Source organism: Saimiri boliviensis, chromosome 5, assembly GCF_048565385.1.
Source record: "Saimiri boliviensis isolate mSaiBol1 chromosome 5, mSaiBol1.pri, whole genome shotgun sequence".
Lineage (NCBI taxonomy): Eukaryota > Metazoa > Chordata > Mammalia > Primates > Cebidae > Saimiri > Saimiri boliviensis.
In genome coordinates, this window is record NC_133453.1 from 1,325,393 (window position 1) to 1,344,045 (window position 18,653).

Genomic DNA, 18,653 nt, shown 5'->3' on the forward strand with positions numbered 1-18,653 from the left:
GCACCCTCTCCTGGCTGGGCTGGTCTTTCTGGCCACACTGGAGCCTCAGCGCAGCGCTGGCTGGGGCTTCTCCGAAGCCCGGGAACCATTCAGACCCTTTGATGCCTGCAGGTCTCTGCTCCCATCTAGTAAGTGGCATGGTGACTCTGCTCGGACAGACTCATGTCTAACTGCAGTGCTGGCTTCTGCACTGGGGGTGGCCCTTTAGGGTTCTACACTGAAGCTTTCACTGCCTCCCGGATGTGTAGAGGGTAAAAAAGCCTGGAAGCCCTGACCTGGGGGAGTCTACACCTGCGCAGCCAGCCGGGGATAGCCCCAATCCGGTCCCCAGGGAGAGGTGGCCCGTCCGGCACCTGCTCCCCTCTGCCCCAGCCTCCTGCCCCCTTGATACCTCCTGCTGCTGCCCCGAAGCCTGACTCGGCCCAGGGCCCCTCCCGTGCCCGCTGGGAGCTGGAGGCTGAATGCTGAGCCCAGGGCCGGGGGAAGCTCCCTAGCTCCCTGCCTGTGCAGCAGATCCTGAAACTGAGACCCAGACCCCGAGATGGTTCCAGAGCCCTGGGCTGAGCTTCGCTGGCCCATCCAGCCTGTGCTCTCCACTCCACAAGGCCTTAATTCACTGGCCCCGTGGGCCCTGGGAACGGACCGGGCCACGGCATGGCTGTCCAGAGGCTCACGTGTCCACTGGACGTGCTGTGTCTCTGGGGAGCAGAGCCCCGGCCTTGGGGACACCCAGACAGGATCCAGCCAGACTCCTCATCCCACTGGGGTTGACACCCACCGGCCAGCTAAACCCACCTGGACCCTGGGCCAGAGGGCCACAGTCTTTTCCTGTCTGCCGGCCAGGAAGCAGGAACAGGGACTTAACCCTTGCCCCCCTGGCCTTCTCCTCTTCCCACCAACACGGCCTGGAGCCCGCCAGGCCGCAGCCAGGAGACCTTGACTTCATAGGTGTGCTGGGCGTCAGAAGGATTCCACCGCAAAGCAAAGGGTGTTCCCAAGAAGAATCGCAGGAGCTGCCTCTCTCTCCCACACGGCGGGCCTCCGGGCCCGGCCCGAGAGTGCTTGCAGCTTCCCACCCGCTCCACCCCACGCGCTCCTCCTCTCCTGCATGGAGCCAACCGCGGCTTTCCTGATTGCCCCACACTGTGCTTTCCACGACAGCAAACAGCAGAGCACCGTGGTCCTTACACACAAAACCTCACTCTTACCCTACTTCTGGGGACAGTCCTAGCCAGAATTACTGTGTGGGAGTTTGTATGAATTCCTCTACACATGTGGATGCATTCATACGTGCATCTTACGTGTGTGGCCATCACACAGACATGCACGTGCATGTACACACACCATGCACACCCCACGCACATACACGCATACGTGCGCGCACACACATGCACACACATGTGCACACATGCATGCATGCGCACACACGTGCAACCCCCACGCACATATACGTGCATGCACACATGCACACGTGCACACACACGCACACGTGCACACATACACGCATGCACACATACGCATGCACACACGGCTTCTGAACGCAATGCCTGTCACTCTCTCACTGCATGTCTGAGTCTCTTTAGTCTTCCACATTTGACAGGTGATAAATGGCACCCGATCATTTTTCAATTATATTTATTTGTGTTGCTAAATTATTTTCATCTGTTTAATAGACTTTTTTTTTGAGACGGAGTCTCTGCCTCCCAAGCCGGAGTGCAGTGGTGCTGTCTTGGCTCACTGCAAACTCTGCCTCCTGGGTTCAAGTGATTCTCTTGCCTCAGCCTCCCAAGTAGCTGTGATTACAGACGCCCACCACCACATTCGGTTATTTTTTGTATTTTTAGTAAAGATGGGGTTTCACCATGTTGGCCAGGCTGGGTTTGAACTCCTGACCTCAAGTGATCTATCTGCCTTGGCCTCCCAAAGTGCTGGGATTACAGGTGTGGGCCACCATGCCCGGCTAGACTATTTTGACTTCTTTTGCGACTTGCCTGTTATGTCTCTTGCCAAGTTTTCCTCTTGATTTGCAGTCAGTTACACATACATCATCAGACAGCTCGTTCCTCTGTCATATGTTTGAGTTTCCTAACTTTGTCTTTCTGTTTTTGTAACCTTTTATTTTGCCTTGTAAAATTATGTTCAATATTTTTTAAAGTCAAGCATAGTTTCTTTTTCAAAATTTCCAATTTTGGGCATTGTGCCAAAAAGAATTAGCCCAACGGACTTACGCCTGCTATTCCTTAAAGACCTGCTGCAAGGTGGATCCTCAGATGGCATCTGGGGACTCGGCACCTGATGACAAGGAGGGTCACTTTGCCCAGACTGTACAAAGAGTCCGGAGTTTGGTGTGCTCCGGGCAGGGCATGACCAGCTTCTGGTCAGCACCTTGGGCACTGAGTCTCTGCTGAGCTCCCTGATGGGCAGCTCTGTGTACAGACGGCCACGCGTGGTTGCTGGGACTGAAACACGTCCTGTGTTACTCCGTGGAGAGAGGCCTTGGAAGCACGGGCCTGGTGTCCTTCACGCCACGCCCTGTGCCGCTTCCATTCCCAGCCATGTTTCAGAGCCTTTTGCCGTAACCAGCCTCAGACCCGCACCACTGGACGTGAGGTCCTCTGCGTTCGTCCAGAGCGTCCAGACCCGGGGATGACCTCGAGGACCCCGTGATACAAGAACACACTTTGCAGCTCCTCTCCCTTTCATTGCACTCACCTCTGAGAGCGATTTCCTTTATGTAATCAAACCATTAACCTGCCTGGCATGATACGACCAAGTAGCGTTTACTCCGGGAAGGAAGAGGTTGCTTCATATCAGGACATCTGTTAATAAAATCCACCATATCAACAGAGCTAAGAATAAATGGTGCTGACCACAAACGCGGAGAAGCGGGAACGGAGCCACGCTGCACGCCAGCGCCACCGCTGTCCCCGGCGGTTTGGAATTACCAGTGAATTCCTTTACACACGCGGAAGTGATCAGAGGATAAAAACAGAGAAGGAAATGTAAAGATTATCGCTTTTGCAGATGATAGAATTATATATCCAGAAATCCCAAAAGAATCCATGGGAAAACCACAAGTAACCCGAATTTGAATTTCAGTGGTCAGTATGAAGATAGATTTTATTTTTTTTAAAAAAATACATATTTCCAGCCGGGTGCGGTGACTCACGCCTGTAATCCCAGCACTTTGGGAGACCAAGGTGGGCCGATCACGAGGTCAAGAGATCGAGACCATCCTGGCCAACATGGTGAAACCCCATCTCTACTAAAAAATACAAAAATTAGCTGGGTGTAGTGGTGCACGCCTGTAGTCCCAGCTACTTGGGAGGCTGAGGCAGGAGAATTGCTTGACCCAGGAGGTGGAGGTTGCAGTGAGCCGAGATCGCGCCACTGCACTCCAGCCGGGCGCCTGGCGACAGAGCAAGACTCTGCCTCAAAACAACAACAACAACAACATCTTTCCTAGTTCTGTCTGTTGAAAAGGCCTAGAAACCACCACCATTCCTAGAGGCGAGATTGTATCATCTCAGTAGGACTCCTCTCTCAAACTGGGAGAGATCACTGGTTCAGAGCGGGGTGAGAACCGTACAGCAGTGTGATGGGAACGTTTTCAGCAAAAACATTATGACACTTTCAGGGTTTTGCCAGCAGGACCCAGAGTCATTGTCAGACTTAAGAGTTGTGTCAAAAGGACCCAGGACCCAACTTAGAGTCTCCCACTGGCCTAAGATGGGACAGTTTGCACATCAGTCAGGCTAATCCACACACGTGATGACTGGAACACGTGTGGTATGGCTGGCTGTGTCCCCACTGAAGTTTCATCTTGTAGCTCCCATGATTCCCGTGTGTGGTGGGAGGCCCCGTGGGAGGTGATCACATCGTGGGAGTGGGTCTTCCCTGGCTGTTGTCGTGATAGTGAATGGGTCTCAGGAGATCTGATGGTTTTTAAAAACGGGAGTTGCCCCTCACAGGGTCTCTCTTTGCCTGCTGCCCACCACGTAAGATGTGACTTGCTTCTCTGTGCCTTCCGCCATGACGGTGAGGCCCCCCCAGCCATGTGGAACCGTGAGCCCAGTAAACCTCTGTCTTTTCAGCAGCATGAAGCAAACTAATACAACAGGTCATATGCCTACATCCACAGGTTTACAATGACACTGGAAACATAGAGCTCACTGGTGACCAGCAGAGGAGGCAACTCATTTTGGAAACAAGTAAATCAGGAAAAAGAACCAAGCGTTATCCCGTCTTCCCGTAGAAACTACCTGAGCACGGCCAGGGAGCCAAGGAGCAGAGGTTCGTCTTTGCAGAAGTATTTTTCCTATAAAGGAAGAGAGAAGGTGGCCCTAAAACCCCTTGACTGTGTGATCCCCGACACATGAACCGACGACTGTGTGATCCCTGACACATGAACCAATGACTGTGTGATCCCTGACACATGAACCAATGACTGTATGATCCCTGACTCATGAACCAGTGACTGTATGATCCCTGACACATGAACCAACGACTGTGTGATCCCTGACACATGAACCGACGACTGTGTGATCCCTGACACATGAACCAATGACTGTGTGATCCCTGACACATGAACCAGTGACTGTACGATCCCTGACACATGAACCAGTGACTGTATGATCCCTGACACATGAACCAACAACTGTACGATCCCCGACACATGAACCAGTGACTGTACGATCCCTGACACATGAACCAGTGACTCTATGATCCCCGACACATGAACCAATGACTGTATGATCCCTGACACATGAACCAGTAACTCTATGATCCCTGACACATGAACCACTGACTGTATGATCCCTGACACATGAACCAACAACTGTACGATCCCCAACACATGAACCAGTGACTGTACGATCCCTGACACATGAACCAGTGACTCTATGATCCCCGACACATGAACCAATGACTGTACGATCCCTGACACATGAACCAGTGACTGTATGATCCCTGACACATGAACCAGTAACTCTATGATCCCTGACACATGAACCAGTGACTGTATGATCCCCGACACATGAACCAGTGACTGTACGATCCCTGACACATGAACCAGTGACTATATCATCCCTGACACATGAACCAGTGACTGAATGATCCCTGACACATGAACCAGTGACTGTATGATCCCTGACACATGAACCAGTGACTGTATGATCCCTGACACATGAACCAGTAACTCTATGATCCCCGACACATGAACCAGTGACTGTACGATCCCTGACACATGAACCAGTGACTGTATGATCCCTGACACATGAACCAGTGACTGTATGATCCCTGACACATGAATCAGTGACTGAATGATCCCTGACACATGAACCAACGACTGTATGATCCCTGACACATGAACCAGTGACTGTATGATCCCTGACACATGAACCAGTGACTGTCTGATCCGTGACACATGAACCAGTGACTGTATGATCCCTGACACATGAACCAGTGACTCTATGATCCCCGACACATGAACCAGTGACTCTATGATCCCCGACACATGAACCAACGACTGTATGATCCCCGACACATGAACCAGTGACTGTATGATACCCGACACATGAAGCAGTGACTGTATGATCCCTGACACATGAACCAGTGACTGTATGATCCCTGACACATGAACCAGTGACTGAATGATCCCTGACACATGAAGCAGTGACTGTATGATCCCTGACACATGAACCAGTGACTCTATGATCCCTGACACATGAACCAGTGACTATATCATCCCTGACACATGAACCAGTGACTATATGATCCCTGACACATGAACCAGTAACTCTATGATCCCTGACACATGAACCAACGACTGTGTGATCCCTGACACATGAACCAAAGACTGTATGATCCCTGACACATCAACCGGTGACTGAATGATCCCTGACACATGAACCAGTGACTGTATGATCCCTGACACATGAACCAGTGACTGAATGATCCCTGACACATGAAGCAGTGACTGTATGATCCCTGACACATGAACCAGTGACTGTATGATCCCTGACACATGAACCAGTGACTGAATGATCCCTGACACATGAAGCAGTGACTGTATGATCCCTGACACATGAACCAACGACTGTATGATCCCTGACACATGAACCAGTGACTGAATGATCCCTGACACATGAACCAGTGACTGAATGCAGCCAGGCAGTGGGCGCCAGCGGCACTGGCTTCACCAAAGACACCGCAGCACGAAGCCTGTCTCTGGATGGAACAGCACAAGCCCACCCCAGGGCGGTTCAAAGAATACTGGCTCTGAAGGCGGCCCATGTCCGGACCTGGCTGTAAGAAACATGGGGAAGGCAGGCTGAGCCGCAGACACGGCCGGGCAACCCACTGAAGCCCAGACGTGGGAGATGTCACTCAACAACGACCTCTGCTCTTCAACAGAGAAACTGCAGGATGAGAGGATGAGGGAAATTGTTAAAAGAAACGTAAGAGACCTCATCTGGATCCTAATTTTTTAAAAAGTCAACCACACACAGGCTGTAGAAATAGTCTTAGAGATCATTGAAGTATTTGATTATGAAAGAATAGCAAAGTTCTATTTCCTGATAGATAAAGTAGGTTTACATGTAAAGTTAGTTTATTTTATACATATATAGTTGATATATATATATATATATATATATAGAGAGAGAGAGAGAGAGAGAGAGAAGAGAGAAAAGAGAGAGAGAGAGAGAGAGAGAGAGAGTTTATATGTATATGTATATCTATCAAGTTGGTTTAATGCCTTTATTTCTCTTTAAGGACCAGAACCAGGAACACTGTACCCAAAAGTTGGTGTGAGGATTCAGCACTGAGCTAGCACACAGCCTGGAGTTGCTCTTTTGGTTTTTAACTTCCTCTCACACATATGCTTCAAGGACAACATGATGTTAGAAGGAGGAAGAACTTACTTACTTCTGCTTTGACACTGTGACAGTTCTGGGAACTCGGATCCCAGGGCGGGAAATGCCTGCCTCTTGAACTTCTCTCCGTTATGAGAGGGTTTGGGTAGGTCATTAGGACGGTCACATGACATGGTTTCGTGAGAGGCGTCTATAGTCCAGACGCTTTTCATAATACCAGCCAAGGTTTTGAACCTCTGAGTACAAAGTAGCCTGGCTGGCATAATATATAATTTGGAAAATAAAATCTTGCAGAAAAAAAGTTAACATTAGGTGAATGTCTTTGGTGCACAGAGAGCGTGGAAGTCACGAAGCTCATCCTACAACAAGAAAAGCTGACAACCCTGAAAATCAGTGTTTTCTTTCACTGATGGGAGCTTTGAGCATATGGCCACTCCACACTCTGAAGAGACACGCAGAGTCCCAGCTGACGGCCGTCCTGGAGAACTGCCGGAGGCTGCGTGTGGACCCCCTGGAGAGAGAGGGGGTCCTGCGCCCCAGGCTGGGGCACGCGCACGTGCTCATGGGTTTTACCACCTTGAACCCCACCAAGTTCTCACAGAGAAGAGCGAAGAGAAATCCCCTCACGTTCCCGTCACGGGGAGGGGCAGAGCAATCATCTCGAAACATGCCCCAAACTTCCTCCACAACGCAGGCCTCGGGGTGGAGGTGGGCAGGAAACACGAGAAGGAGATGGGCACGTCCCCGCTTGACGCAGAACATCTGCAACACCTCGCAGGCGGCATCAGACTCGGTCCCGCTGAGACCGAGGGCGGCGTGGCGTTCCCTCTCCGCGCTCCGTCCAGCGTCCTGCTGGAAATTCCACGTGCAATCAAACAAGAAAAGGGAGAAGAGGCGTAGGGGTTGGGAAGGAAGAAGCAGAAGTCTCTTTCTTTGTAGACAACAGAGTTTTCGGCGTAAAAAATGCCAAAGAATTGACAAAAACAAAAACAAAACTCCTGGAACTAGGAAGTGGGTCTCACAGGCCACAGGATACAGATCAATATACAAGTCAGTGGCTTTCCTATAAGCCGCAGTCAGTAACTGACATTTTAAGTACAAACACCATTATACTAGCACTTAAAAAGTAACAGAACTAGGTATAAACCAAACGACATATGCAGAGGGTCTGTCTGTCGAAAACTACAGAATTTCTGAAAAGAAAGACCATCTAGAGAACAGAGAGACGGGCTGCGTTTGGACTGGAAGGCTCAGTGTTGTTACGGTGTCCGTGTTTCCCAGCTGGTGCCATAGATTCGATGCGTCCCAGTCAAACTCCCAGCAAACCGGTGGGACACGCCTGGCTTCCGCCCCCATCGGTGCCTGCGCCGCACGCTCTTCCTGAGAGGTCGGCAGGAACCAGCCCTTTCGAAACACTCGCCAGACCCCTCATCCCTTCTTCTGGTTTCAGTCCCAAAACCCACTAGCCGCTCTTCCCAGGAAGAGACCGTGAACCACAGACCGGTTTTGGCCGTGCGTCCTCCATGTCACCTTTTGACACATAGGGCCTACTTGGGTTTTTTTGAGATGGAGTTTTACTCGTTGCCCAGGCTGGAGTGCAGTGGTGCGATCTCAGCTCACCACAACCTCTGCCTCCCGGGTTCAAGTGATGCTCCTGCCTCAGCCTCCCGAGTAGCTGGGATTACAGGCACCTTCCAACATCCCCTCCCAGCCCGGTTGTTTCTTGTGTTTTTAGTAGAGATGGCGTTTCACTGTTAGCCAGGCTGGTCTTGCACTCCTGACCTCAGGTGACCCGCCGGCCTCAGCCTCCCACGGTGCTGGGACACAGGCGGGGGCCTGCTGTGGATGCACGGAAATGGAAGCCTCCGCCCCAAAGGCCTCCTGGGCTGCACGCAGCAGGCACGTGTCTGCGCGAATACTCACAGCTCCGCCGAAGGTCCGGCCCACCCGCCGACGCCGGCAGCCCGCTCAGCTCCTCCCGCTTCCCGCTCGGAAGTACCTGCTTCCAGGTCCTGCCGGAGGCGACGCTTCCCTGCCTGCGCCCGCCGGGCTGCAGGCTGGACCCCGTGTGAGGAATGCCCTCCTCTCAAAGGTAGGAAGGCCGCGATCCTTCGGCTGGCACGCAGTCTGGAGGATCGGGGTCGGAGGACTCACAGGGCCGTCAGCCCGGGACGATAAGGCCCGCGGAGCCATCTCAAGGCGCGTGTCTCCCAGGCACGGCACCCAGGCCCCTGGCCCCACAGGCCTCTGGTCCAGGTGACACCAAGTGGCTCCCTCTTTGCCAGAACATCCCCTCGCCCCGAGGTGAGGGCCTCCTTTCCAGGCTGAGGGCACAGGGTGGCACTGGAGGGGCCCATAGCCCCCTCCCCGTCTGGCTGCCTCTGGGAGGGCAGGTGGACCCTTATCCCACCCCGAGGTGCGGGAGCAGAGTGGCCGAGTGGTGGACACTCAGCCAGTCCCGGATCAGGTTGGGCCCTGGCCCAAAGCTCTGAGCTGGGGCAAGGCTGACCAAGAGGGGTCCCCGGGCCTTCCAAGGGCACTTTCCTCCACCCCCAGTGACTGGGGAGGACACGGAAGGCCATGAGGTGGCCCCAGGGGACCTTCATGTGGGAGGGATGGGCCCCCCTGACTGCCAGCACCACGGAGGTGGCCAGGGCCGAGGCCCCAGGGAGCTTTTGCGCCGATTCTGGGGAGAGGAGGTGCAGCTTGGACCCGTCCCAATTCCACTGCTCCTCCACAAGCGGTCCCCCCGCCGTGGCTCGCTCTGTGCCCTGCCACGGAAAGAAGATAAGGGTCGGCTTCCTTCCCAGGGCTTCCCACGTCCCACCCCAAAGCGTGGCTGTGGCTCTGGTTTCATTGCTCCAGCGCCGCGGTTTCCAGGAACACCTCTTCTGCCCTGCCCACGCGGAGAGGCTGGGCCCTGACCCAGGACCACCCAGCGCCCTGTCTGATGGTAACTGGCCTCAGGCCGGCCAGCCCTGGGCTCTGCCGCCCTTCAGGACCTGGGCGCTGGCCTCCTACTCAGGCAGACACCAGGGGCTCAGGAAGCTCAGTCCTTCCCTAGAGCCCGTGGGAGGGACTGTGGGGCTCCATGCAGGGCTCTGGGCAGGGCTTCTGCGGTCTGAGGGTGGCCGTGGCTGCTCACTCCCAGAGCTGTGGGATGGGGCTTTGGGCTGGGTGGCTCTGTGTGGGGCCTCCAGAGTGTGGTATGGGCCAGGCTGGCTCTTGGCCCGGGGTGAGGGGTTCTGGGCAGGCAGTGATGGCAGAGTGGCTTGCACCTCCCCACACAGAGCCCACCCCTGGCTTTCTGCCTCCAGTCCCGGCCCCATGCCCAGGGCCAGCAGAGCAGCTCAGGGAGGGGGCAGCGTCCCAGGGGCTGGGAACCAGGCCATAGTCCAAAAGCATGATCTGTGCACCACACACCCCTGTCTTTTGCCCTCCAGGTGCTGAGATGGGCACAGCCCCAGATGGAGGGGCTCTGCCAGAGGCTGAGGTGCCCAGTGAGTCAGGGCAGCCACCCTGAAGGGCCTACCCCTTCACCGGAAATAGCCTTCCTTCCAAATTTGTAGAAGTGTGATTTATTTAGTGGACATAGCTGACCCGGGGCATTTTAGGTATTTACCAAAAGCCATATAAGTTTGTGTCTGTAAAAACAATAGACCAAAATGCTAAGAGCAGCTTTATTCACAGCAGTCAAGAACGGAAATCCGCCCAAATTGTTCATCATCAGAAAAGTGGCCAGACCGTGGCTCTTCAAGACACGGGTTCAAGTCAGCAATGAAAAGGAACAAAACTCTGACACGTTCGAGGGACACGAACCCTCAGGGACAGAAGCCTCCCTGAAAACAGGCAGATCCAGCCCGCACAGAGGTCACGACTCCATCATCTGCCGGCTCCAGAGAGAAAGCAGGAAGCTGGGATCACAGAACCCAGAGGAGTGGACGCTCCTGCTGAGGGATGGCGGGGAGGGACTGGGGACACTCCCGCTGCTGACACCCACACAGCACATGCGCGCCCACACTTCAGACGTGCGCGTTTCACGCTGTGCGCGTCTCCTGGTTACAAGTGTGTTTTACTTCTCCAGAATAAAGAAGTAAGAGCTGGGAATGACGTTAAACGTTCCTTTCTCAGGTTTCCTGTGTGTGGGGTAGGTGGGCCACACGGACCCTCCCTGTGGGGAGCTCCGTGGGGGAGACACCGTGGGCCTGGTGTCCATGACACTGGGAGGAAGATTTCAGATCTCCGGTGGTGTTGGGTCAGAATCTGACGAATCCATCTGAGCTCCAGAGGAACAGCCTGGCTTTTCCCCATGCAGCTTCTAGGAGGTTCCTCAGCTTCTCTGAGAAGGCAGGGCACTGGCACAGGAACCTGGGGTTCTCAGCCCCCCGAGGAGTGGCCAGTGGGAGGGGAGGGGCAGGCGGGAGCCTTCCTGTGGGACTCGCAGACCTGGGGCCTCCCCTCCTCCTTGGAGGGGACCAGACGCCTTCCCCACCTGGAGGAAGCTCTGGACCCCAGAACTGGAAAGGGCAAAGCTGGAGCAGAGTCGTCCGTGTTCTGCAAGCTGCTGTGCCCTTGGGCAGGTCCCTCGCCTTCTGGTCTCAGTCTCCCCAGCTGTGCAAGGAGGACACCAGGTGGGGCCCCCTGGGTTTGCAGAAATCAAAGGAAATCTGAGTCTCAGAGAAAGGGGAGCTGTGGGCCGGGCTGCAGGAAGGCGTCAGGGGCTGGAGTGGGTGCCGGGGGAGAAGGAGAGGGCTGCTGGGGGACACCCCGCAGGTCCCACGTGCTGTACCCCGTTTGGCCATGGCTGGTGTCCCAGCGCTTGGGTGCAGACCCCAGTGGACGAGAGACATGCTGCCGGGTGACAGGCTGCCTGTCTCGGGACCCCAGGGCTCACGCCCCATCCCCTCGGGATCCAGAGCTCTGGAAGTTCCCAGCCCCGCTCTCTCCTCCTGTGGACCCCTACGCGGCTGTGGGCAGCTGGCCCGCTGCAGGAAGTTCTGGAGAACAGTGATGGCACTGCCAGTTTTCATCTCTGGGAAGCACTTGCTTTGTTTTTTGTTTGTTTGTTTGTTTTTGTTTTTGAGATGAAATATCACTCTGCTGCCCAGGCTGGAGTGCAGTAGCTCGATCTTGGCTCACTGCAGCCTCCACCTCCCGGGTTCAAGCAATTCTCCTGCCTCAGCCTCCCAAGTAGCTGGGACTATAGGCATGCACCACCAATTTTTGCATTTTTCGTAGAGATGGGGTTTCACTATGTTGGCCAGGCTCGTCTTGAACTCCCAACCTCTTCATCCACCTGCCTTGGCCTCCCAAAGTGCTGAGATTACAGGTGTGGGAAGGACTTTCAGGGCAGGGAGGTATGTGAGGGGTGGCCCTGAGTTCCCTGAGGGCCAGTGGAGGGCAGCACAGGGCAGGGGCTGCGGCCGGCTCTGACCAGACGGGGACACAGAGCAGGTGCAGGAGGGTCTCATGCAGACGCGACCCCAGGCCAAGTCAAGAAACTTGGGGGTCCTTGCTGAGGTGGGCACAGCGGAATGCAGGGAGCCAGGAATGGGGGGACCTTCCCATAGGCAGGGGACACAGCCCAGGTGCAGGGAGCCAGGGGTTCTCACTCAAGGGAAGACAGCAGCAGGTGCAGACAGGAGGGAGTTTCCCCGAGGCAGGTCAAGGAACGGGTGCAGGGGCAGGAGGGCCCCTCCCAGGCGGAGGCACGGGGCAGGTTCAGTGGGGGCCTCACCCCAGTGAGCGCAATGCCGGGGCAATAGAGGGGCCTTAGCTGAGCTGGGAACGCGGCATCCATGCAGGAGGCAGAAGTGGGGGCCTTGTCCAGGCAGGGACCTGGAGAGGGGACCCTGGCGCAGAGGGGCTGCAGCCCAGGTGCAGGGAGCAGGTTTTGGGGTCCTGGAGCCAGGAGCCCAGGCGGGAGTTGGGGAGCTGAGCTCGAGGCTCTGCAGAGCTCGGGCTGTCTCCAGGGTGCGGGGCTGGCCCAGCGTGGCCAGTGGGGCCAGGTGTGTCACATGCCAGGGGGATGCCAGCCTGTGGGGCGGGGCCCCTGTGGCCATCGTGGCTGTGCACCTGGGTGGCAGCCAGTGGGACGGGAGCGGGGGCTGCAGGTGTGGTGTTCCCAGAGGCACAGGTGCCCTCTCCCACACTCCTCGGTCCCAGTCGTGGGAACCAGCCAGTCCCTGCCCGGTCCCGCAGGCACAGTTCCTCTCGGGGCCTGGGCCGATGGCAGGTCTTAACGTGTCCCTCTCCTTCTTCTTTGCCACCTTCGCCCTCTGCGAGGCGGCCAGGCGGGCCTCCAAGGCCCTGCTCCCCGTGGGCGCCTATGAAGGCTTCGCCCGGGAGGCAGTGGGCGCGGCCCAGCTCGGGGCCTGCTGCCTGGAGATGAGGGCGCTGCTGGTGCTTGGGCCCTGGGCTGGGGGCTTCGGGCCTGACCTGCTGCTCACCCTGCTCTTCCTGCTCTTCCTGGCGCACGGGGCCACCCTGGACGGGGCCTCGGCCAACCCCACGGTGTCCCTGCAGGAGTTCCTCATGGCCGAGGCCTCTCTGCCGGGCACGCTGCTGAAGCTGGCGGCCCAGGGGCTGGGCGTGCAGGCTGCCTGCACCCTGACGCGCCTCTGCTGGGCCTGGGAGCTCAGCGACCTGCACCTGCTGCAGAGCCTCATGGCCCAGAGCTGCAGCTCGACGCTGCGCACGTCCGTGCCCCACGGGGCGCTCGTGGAGGCCGCCTGCGCCTTCTGCTTCCATCTGACACTCCTGCGCCTGCAGCACGGTCCTCCTGCCCACAGGGTGCCCGCCGTGGCTCTGCTGGTCACTGTCACGGCCTATGCAGGTGAGCAGTGCTTTCCCTTCCCCGGGCCCTCAGGACTCCTCCACCTGTGTGGCCTCCATGCACACCCAGGAGCAGGGGCTGCTGGCCCAGGTGGCCCACAAGCCCACAAGAAGGGGTGGCGATTTCCTGCGACCTGGCGGGCGGACGAGGGCCTGTGCTGGCCACGGGGTGCTGTGGAGGAGCCTGTCCCCTGCCAGGGCCACCCTGCCTGCGGTGCCTCCCCCACTCCCAGCTGTTCCTGGACCTCTCAGAAGTTCCGCCCCTGGGGTAGTCGGGACAGCCGAGGCAGAGGCTTCCAGGCCCAGCCCTGGTCTGGCGTGGGGGTCCCTGCTCCCTCTCTCACCTCTTCAGAGTGACAGGTCCTATCCCACCTGCCCCACTCGGCCTCTGTGGCCCCTCCTGACGCCGAATGCTGAGATCCTGCTGCATCTGGGCTCCCAGTGGCACCAGGCTCTCGGAGTCCTCTCAGCACCCGTGTGAGCTCCTCCTCTCAGACCCTCCGTCTCATCAGCCCCATGCCTGCCTTGCCCTCCCTCTACTCCCAGGAAAGCCTTTGCTTGGGAAGCTCCCAGGACAGGTGTCCACAGGGCTGGGGCTGCAGGGACAGCAGGGGTGGCTGGCTCATGCTCCCGGCACTTCGGACAGCACAGGGAGGGCCGCAGGGAGAATCCGCCAGGTCCTTCCGGGGTCCTCATCAGGACGGGCCCAGTGCTTGTGACCATGGCACTGCCCACGACCCAGCCCTGGGCAGACCCATGGAACCTGGACCACAAACGCCACAGAGAGGTGCCACCAGAGCCCGTACAGACGGGGAAACCGAGCAGGGAGCTCCGCAGGGCCACAGCTCTGTGGCAGGTTGCCCGGGCCTCTGTCCTGGGTGGCGCTGGAGAGCTGCTGCCAAGGCTCCTGCCTCCTCGAGGCCTCAGGGACGGAGCTGCCCGGGTCCTGGTGTGCGCCTGGCCGCAGGCTCTATGCCTCTGGTCCCTGAGGCCCCTGCCCTCCCCGGGTCTGCTCCCTGCTCTTCCCTGCCCAGAGGCAGGTCCCTGGCATTGGTGGGTCCTGTGATTTGCGGTGGCCACTCCAGCCTGGGGCTACAAGACAGTGCCCGACTGCATCTCACAGCACACAGCCCAGTCCTCCCCCCTCCCCGCCGCTGCCCTCTGGGAGGAGATCTCTCTCCGTCTCCCGGTCTCTGTCTCTCCTCTCTCTGTCTATCTCCCAGTCTCTGTCTCTCCTCTCTCTCTGTCTCCTGGTCTCTGTCTCTCCTCTCTCTCTCTCCCTGTCTCTGTTTCTTTGTTTCTCTCTCACACTATCGTCTCTCTCTTAGTCTCTGTGTCTGTCTCTCTCAGTCCCCTGCCTCTCTTGAAGGCCACATCCCACAAGGTGGGGTGCTGGATTCTAGCATGGTTGGGTGGGACGGGAGTTCATGCCAGGATGAGACGTGTGGAGGGTCTTCCATGGCCCTGCAGGGCCCCAAGCTGCTGCCCCTGACCCAGACCTTGGCTGAACCAGCCTCACTGCCTCGTGTGACCATCAGTGCAGGGACCAGGTGGAGCCAGGTGCAGGCATGGGCTCTCGGTGTGGACTCTGGCGGGGTTGGGGCAGCAGGCAGGCCTGGGGACCAGGGCTGTCTGTTCTCTGCCCACAGCTGGGCCCCTCACGTCCGCCTTCTTCAACCCTGCCCTGGCTGCCTCCGTGACCTTCGGCTGCTCGGGCCACACATTACTGGAGTACACGCAGGTGTACTGGCTGGGCCCTCTGGCAGGTAAGGGCAGGGGCGGGGTGGCATCCTTCGGGCTGCTGGGGCGCAGAGCGTGTCCTGGTACATAGGGTCCTCCCACAGCTCGTCCTGGTACGTAGGGTCCTCCAGGGTGCGGGGAGGGTGCCGGGTCAGTGCTCCTGGGGACAGCTCTGCCTTGGGCATGGGGTGTGGGGTCGGGCCTGTGATGGCAGATCTCGCCTTGGACACCTTCCTAGCGCAGAGCAGGCTGGAGCCAGGAGGCAGGCTGGGGACAGACCAATCTTGCAAGGGACGTGGGCACACAGGGCACGGCATCTGCAGGGGGCTCCACACACTGGGGACTCTCCGCACGCCTGAGCTCGGCTCCCGGAGAGGGACTCGATCATGTGACCCTCGGGTGACAGGGAGCCCCACTTAGACGATACGGGGTGCCCTGATGCATTTCGGGGCTGTAAGTGTGGGGGTGGGGGGCCCCTTTGTGTCCTAGGGTGGCCCGGGGGGCGCCTCCGTTCCTGCACGGGCCTGGCTTCCTGCGGGGGACGAGGCCCCGGACTCTCTCCTGCCAGGCTTCTGGGTGCTCTGCGTTGGCAGCGTCTCCCGGCGGCTCTGCAGCCCGAGTTTCCCCGGGCATCCACCTCCCGTCCAGGGCTGCCCCTCCCCGCCCGTCCAGCCGCGTTTCTGCTTCCCGCTCTCCTCAGCGTCTCCTGTTTTGGTTTATTCCTTCTTTTTGGTGGTTCCCGCCTCACAGTAGCTTCCTGGGAAATGGGAGCTGGCGGGTACAGCTCAGACCCGCTGCGTCCGAAGCACCATATCCTGGTTCTGACCCGCACTTGAGCGTCGCTGAGGCCTGGGGCCGAGTCCCGGGTGGGAGATCAGTTTCCCCGAGTTTCTCAGGTCCCACGCCGTGGCCCGGGGTGGCTCCATGGGCTACAAGGCAAAGGACCGCCACCAAAGAGGCTTCACGTGACAAACGCGGCTCAGCCAGCTCCGGAGGCTGCAGGTGCAGACGGGCACTGACGGGGTCAGCTCTTCTCGGAGGCTGCTGGGGAGGGGCTCCTGCCTCTTCCGGGCTCTGGGGTCTCTGGTACCTGCGTGCCCCCGGGCTGGGCGACACACCACTGCCGCGCCTGCCGGCCGCCCCCTGGCCGCCTCCTCTGGGTCATTGTCCCTTCTTTCCATAGAGGGACACCAGTCATTGGATCTGGGGTTCCCTCCACTCCAGTATGACATCACCTGAATTCAGCTAATTTTACGGACCAGGCCCTATTTCTGACGAGGGTGCACCCTGGCTTCTGTGAAGGGCAAGACTCTGGGGAAATACTCTGCCCTCTGCTGCGACCTCTCGCTCTGGAACTGCTCCAGGGAGAAGCCCAAAGGGCAGCTGGCACTTCTAGGAGCCAAGTAGGAAGAGGCTGGGGTTCCCGTTTCAGAGCCGTCCAGGCTTGGGCAGCCTGATGCTGGGGTCCAGAAGTCCCCTCTAGAGAGGAACTGCCTCCTGCCAGGGCCAGGGAGGGAGGCGCGGGCTGTTTCTGTATCTTGGGGCTTTGGGGCTCCGGAGCTTCCCATGTGGAACTGCCGGCCCTCCTCCCAGGTGAGTCCGGGCTACCCATCCCAAGGGACCTGGGCCAGCTTCTGAAAGCACAGGGCATCTCCGGAACAAGTGGGTTGTTTCCCAGCTTTTGGCTCTGCAGAGTGGGGACCCGGCCCCAACGTCCGTCCACACGCCTGTCAGCCCCGCGCTGCGCTCCTGCGTCTCCTGGGTGCTTGACACCTCTGAGAGCATCCCTTTCCTGTGATCTTACAGCAGCTTCAGGAGACTGAAAAACAGGCTGGTGTCCCTCCATCGACCTCCTCCACCCGCAAATTCAAAGTCGGCCTGAGCCCTGGGGAGCTCCGAGGTTGCAGGCAGGAGCCTTGTAGCCAGGCATGGGCATGGGGCTCGCTCCCGGGGCGTGAGCGGCCACCGGCACCTACTGGCTGCACCCCTGAGCAGGTCACCCCGCCTCCCTGGACCTGCCCTCCTGGGAGCAGAGATAGGACCAGCCTGGGCCTTGGAGGGCTGAGTGAGGGGCAGTGGCCCGTGTCAGCAGGCTGTGGGCACAGAGGCCACCGTCAGAAGCTGCAGCAGCTGCAGGTGGTGACAGGCAGGTCTGCTTAGGCTAGTCCTAGTGGAGTCCACACACCGTGGGTTAAATCCTTAGCGGACTGAGGTCAAACTCAGAGACGATCCACTCCCGACTTCCCAGTGACCCAGGCAGGCGGGGACGGAGGAGTCTCTGCTGGGGTTCTGGAAGGACGTGGACATGAGGGCTCAGCAGGCCCTGCCTCCCACCCAGGGCACCCACATCTTTCCTGTCCACTCCCATCCCCCACCTCCATGCCAGGCCACAACCCTGCAAACAGCCACATCCGGTCCCGGAGGAAAATGGCCACAGAGGCTCTGGGGGTGGCTCAGGACAATTGGGGGGTGGGAACCCCAGTCACCTGTCCCAGAGCATGGTCCAGAAGTGCAAGGAACCCCACAGGCTTGCCCCATCCCCACGGCTGGCACACCCAGAGGGAGGGGCATGACCAGGGAGGGAAGACCAGGGCCAGGCAGAGGCCAGCCTTCGTGGGTCTCAGGGCCCTTGCCAGGCTGCCTGGCTCCCCTGTCCTGGCACAGGCCTGGTAGGGGGTGTCCTGTCTGTCGCTGGGCCCAGGAGCCCGACGGCCTGCCTGGGACCTGCCTTCTCTTTCAGGGATGGTCCTGGCTGTGCTCCTGCACCAGGGCTGCCTTCCCCGCCTCTTCCAGAGGAACCTGCTCTACAGCCAGAAGAACAAGTACCGAGTGCCCCGAGTGAAGCCGGCCCCGGCCTCCGGGGACACGCAGACACCTGCAAAGGCGTGCAGTGGCCGGGAGCCTGGGTGCAGCGGGGTGCGGGGGCCGCACTCCAGCTGAGTGGCCTCGCTCTGTGTGAGCCCCGGGCCAGGGCCCTGCTTCCAGCTGGACCCTGGAGCCCCCTGGAGTTAAGAGGGAACCTGGCCTCCCCTCCCCGGAAGCCGTTTGTCAATAAAACATTCCTAATCCCTGTGTGTCCCCGGGGCTAAGAGGCTCCCAGACAGGCAGGCAGGGGTGTGCGGACACACGGAGAGGCTGGTCTGAGTCTCCCGCTCCTGTGGCTCCTTCCCGCCTCTTGTTAGAGAATAAGCAAGAGAGGAAAGG

At 58.3% G+C, this 18,653-nt stretch overlaps 1 protein-coding gene and 1 long non-coding RNA gene across 3 annotated transcripts; both read left to right on the top strand.

The window, feature by feature from the left end:
• Window positions 1-1,956: 1,956 nt before the first annotated feature.
• On the top strand, window positions 1,957-10,974 carry LOC141584516 (uncharacterized). Its single transcript, XR_012517574.1, has 3 exons — window positions 1,957-6,458; window positions 6,775-8,967; window positions 10,566-10,974. It is a non-coding gene; the product is annotated as an uncharacterized LOC141584516 (long non-coding RNA).
• Window positions 10,975-13,103: 2,129 nt separating this feature from the next.
• On the top strand, window positions 13,104-18,389 carry LOC101038061 (putative aquaporin-12B). 2 transcript variants are annotated; one of them, XM_074398660.1, is made up of 4 exons: window positions 13,104-13,226; window positions 13,263-13,710; window positions 15,359-15,475; window positions 18,190-18,389. In XM_074398660.1, the coding sequence occupies exons 1-4, from the start codon at window positions 13,104-13,106 to the stop codon at window positions 18,387-18,389; spliced, it is 888 nt and encodes a 295-aa protein (XP_074254761.1). The 2 variants fall into 2 exon arrangements, with proteins under 2 accessions (XP_074254761.1, XP_003936813.3); XM_003936764.4 differs by having other exon boundaries at window positions 13,104-13,710.
• Window positions 18,390-18,653: the final 264 nt, after the last annotated feature.

What these genes read in the sequence shown, in the direction of transcription:
- LOC101038061 (XM_003936764.4), top strand. Translation starts at nt 13,104, where the DNA reads ATGGCAGGTCTTAACGTGTCCCTCTCCTTCTTCTTTGCCACCTTCGCC. An exon ending in CACTGTCACGGCCTATGCAG is followed by an intron (nt 13,711 to 15,358) that starts GTGAGCAGTGCT and finishes CTCTGCCCACAG; the next exon opens with CTGGGCCCCTCACGTCCGCC. An exon ending in CTGGCTGGGCCCTCTGGCAG is followed by an intron (nt 15,476 to 18,189) that starts GTAAGGGCAGGG and finishes CTTCTCTTTCAG; the next exon opens with GGATGGTCCTGGCTGTGCTC.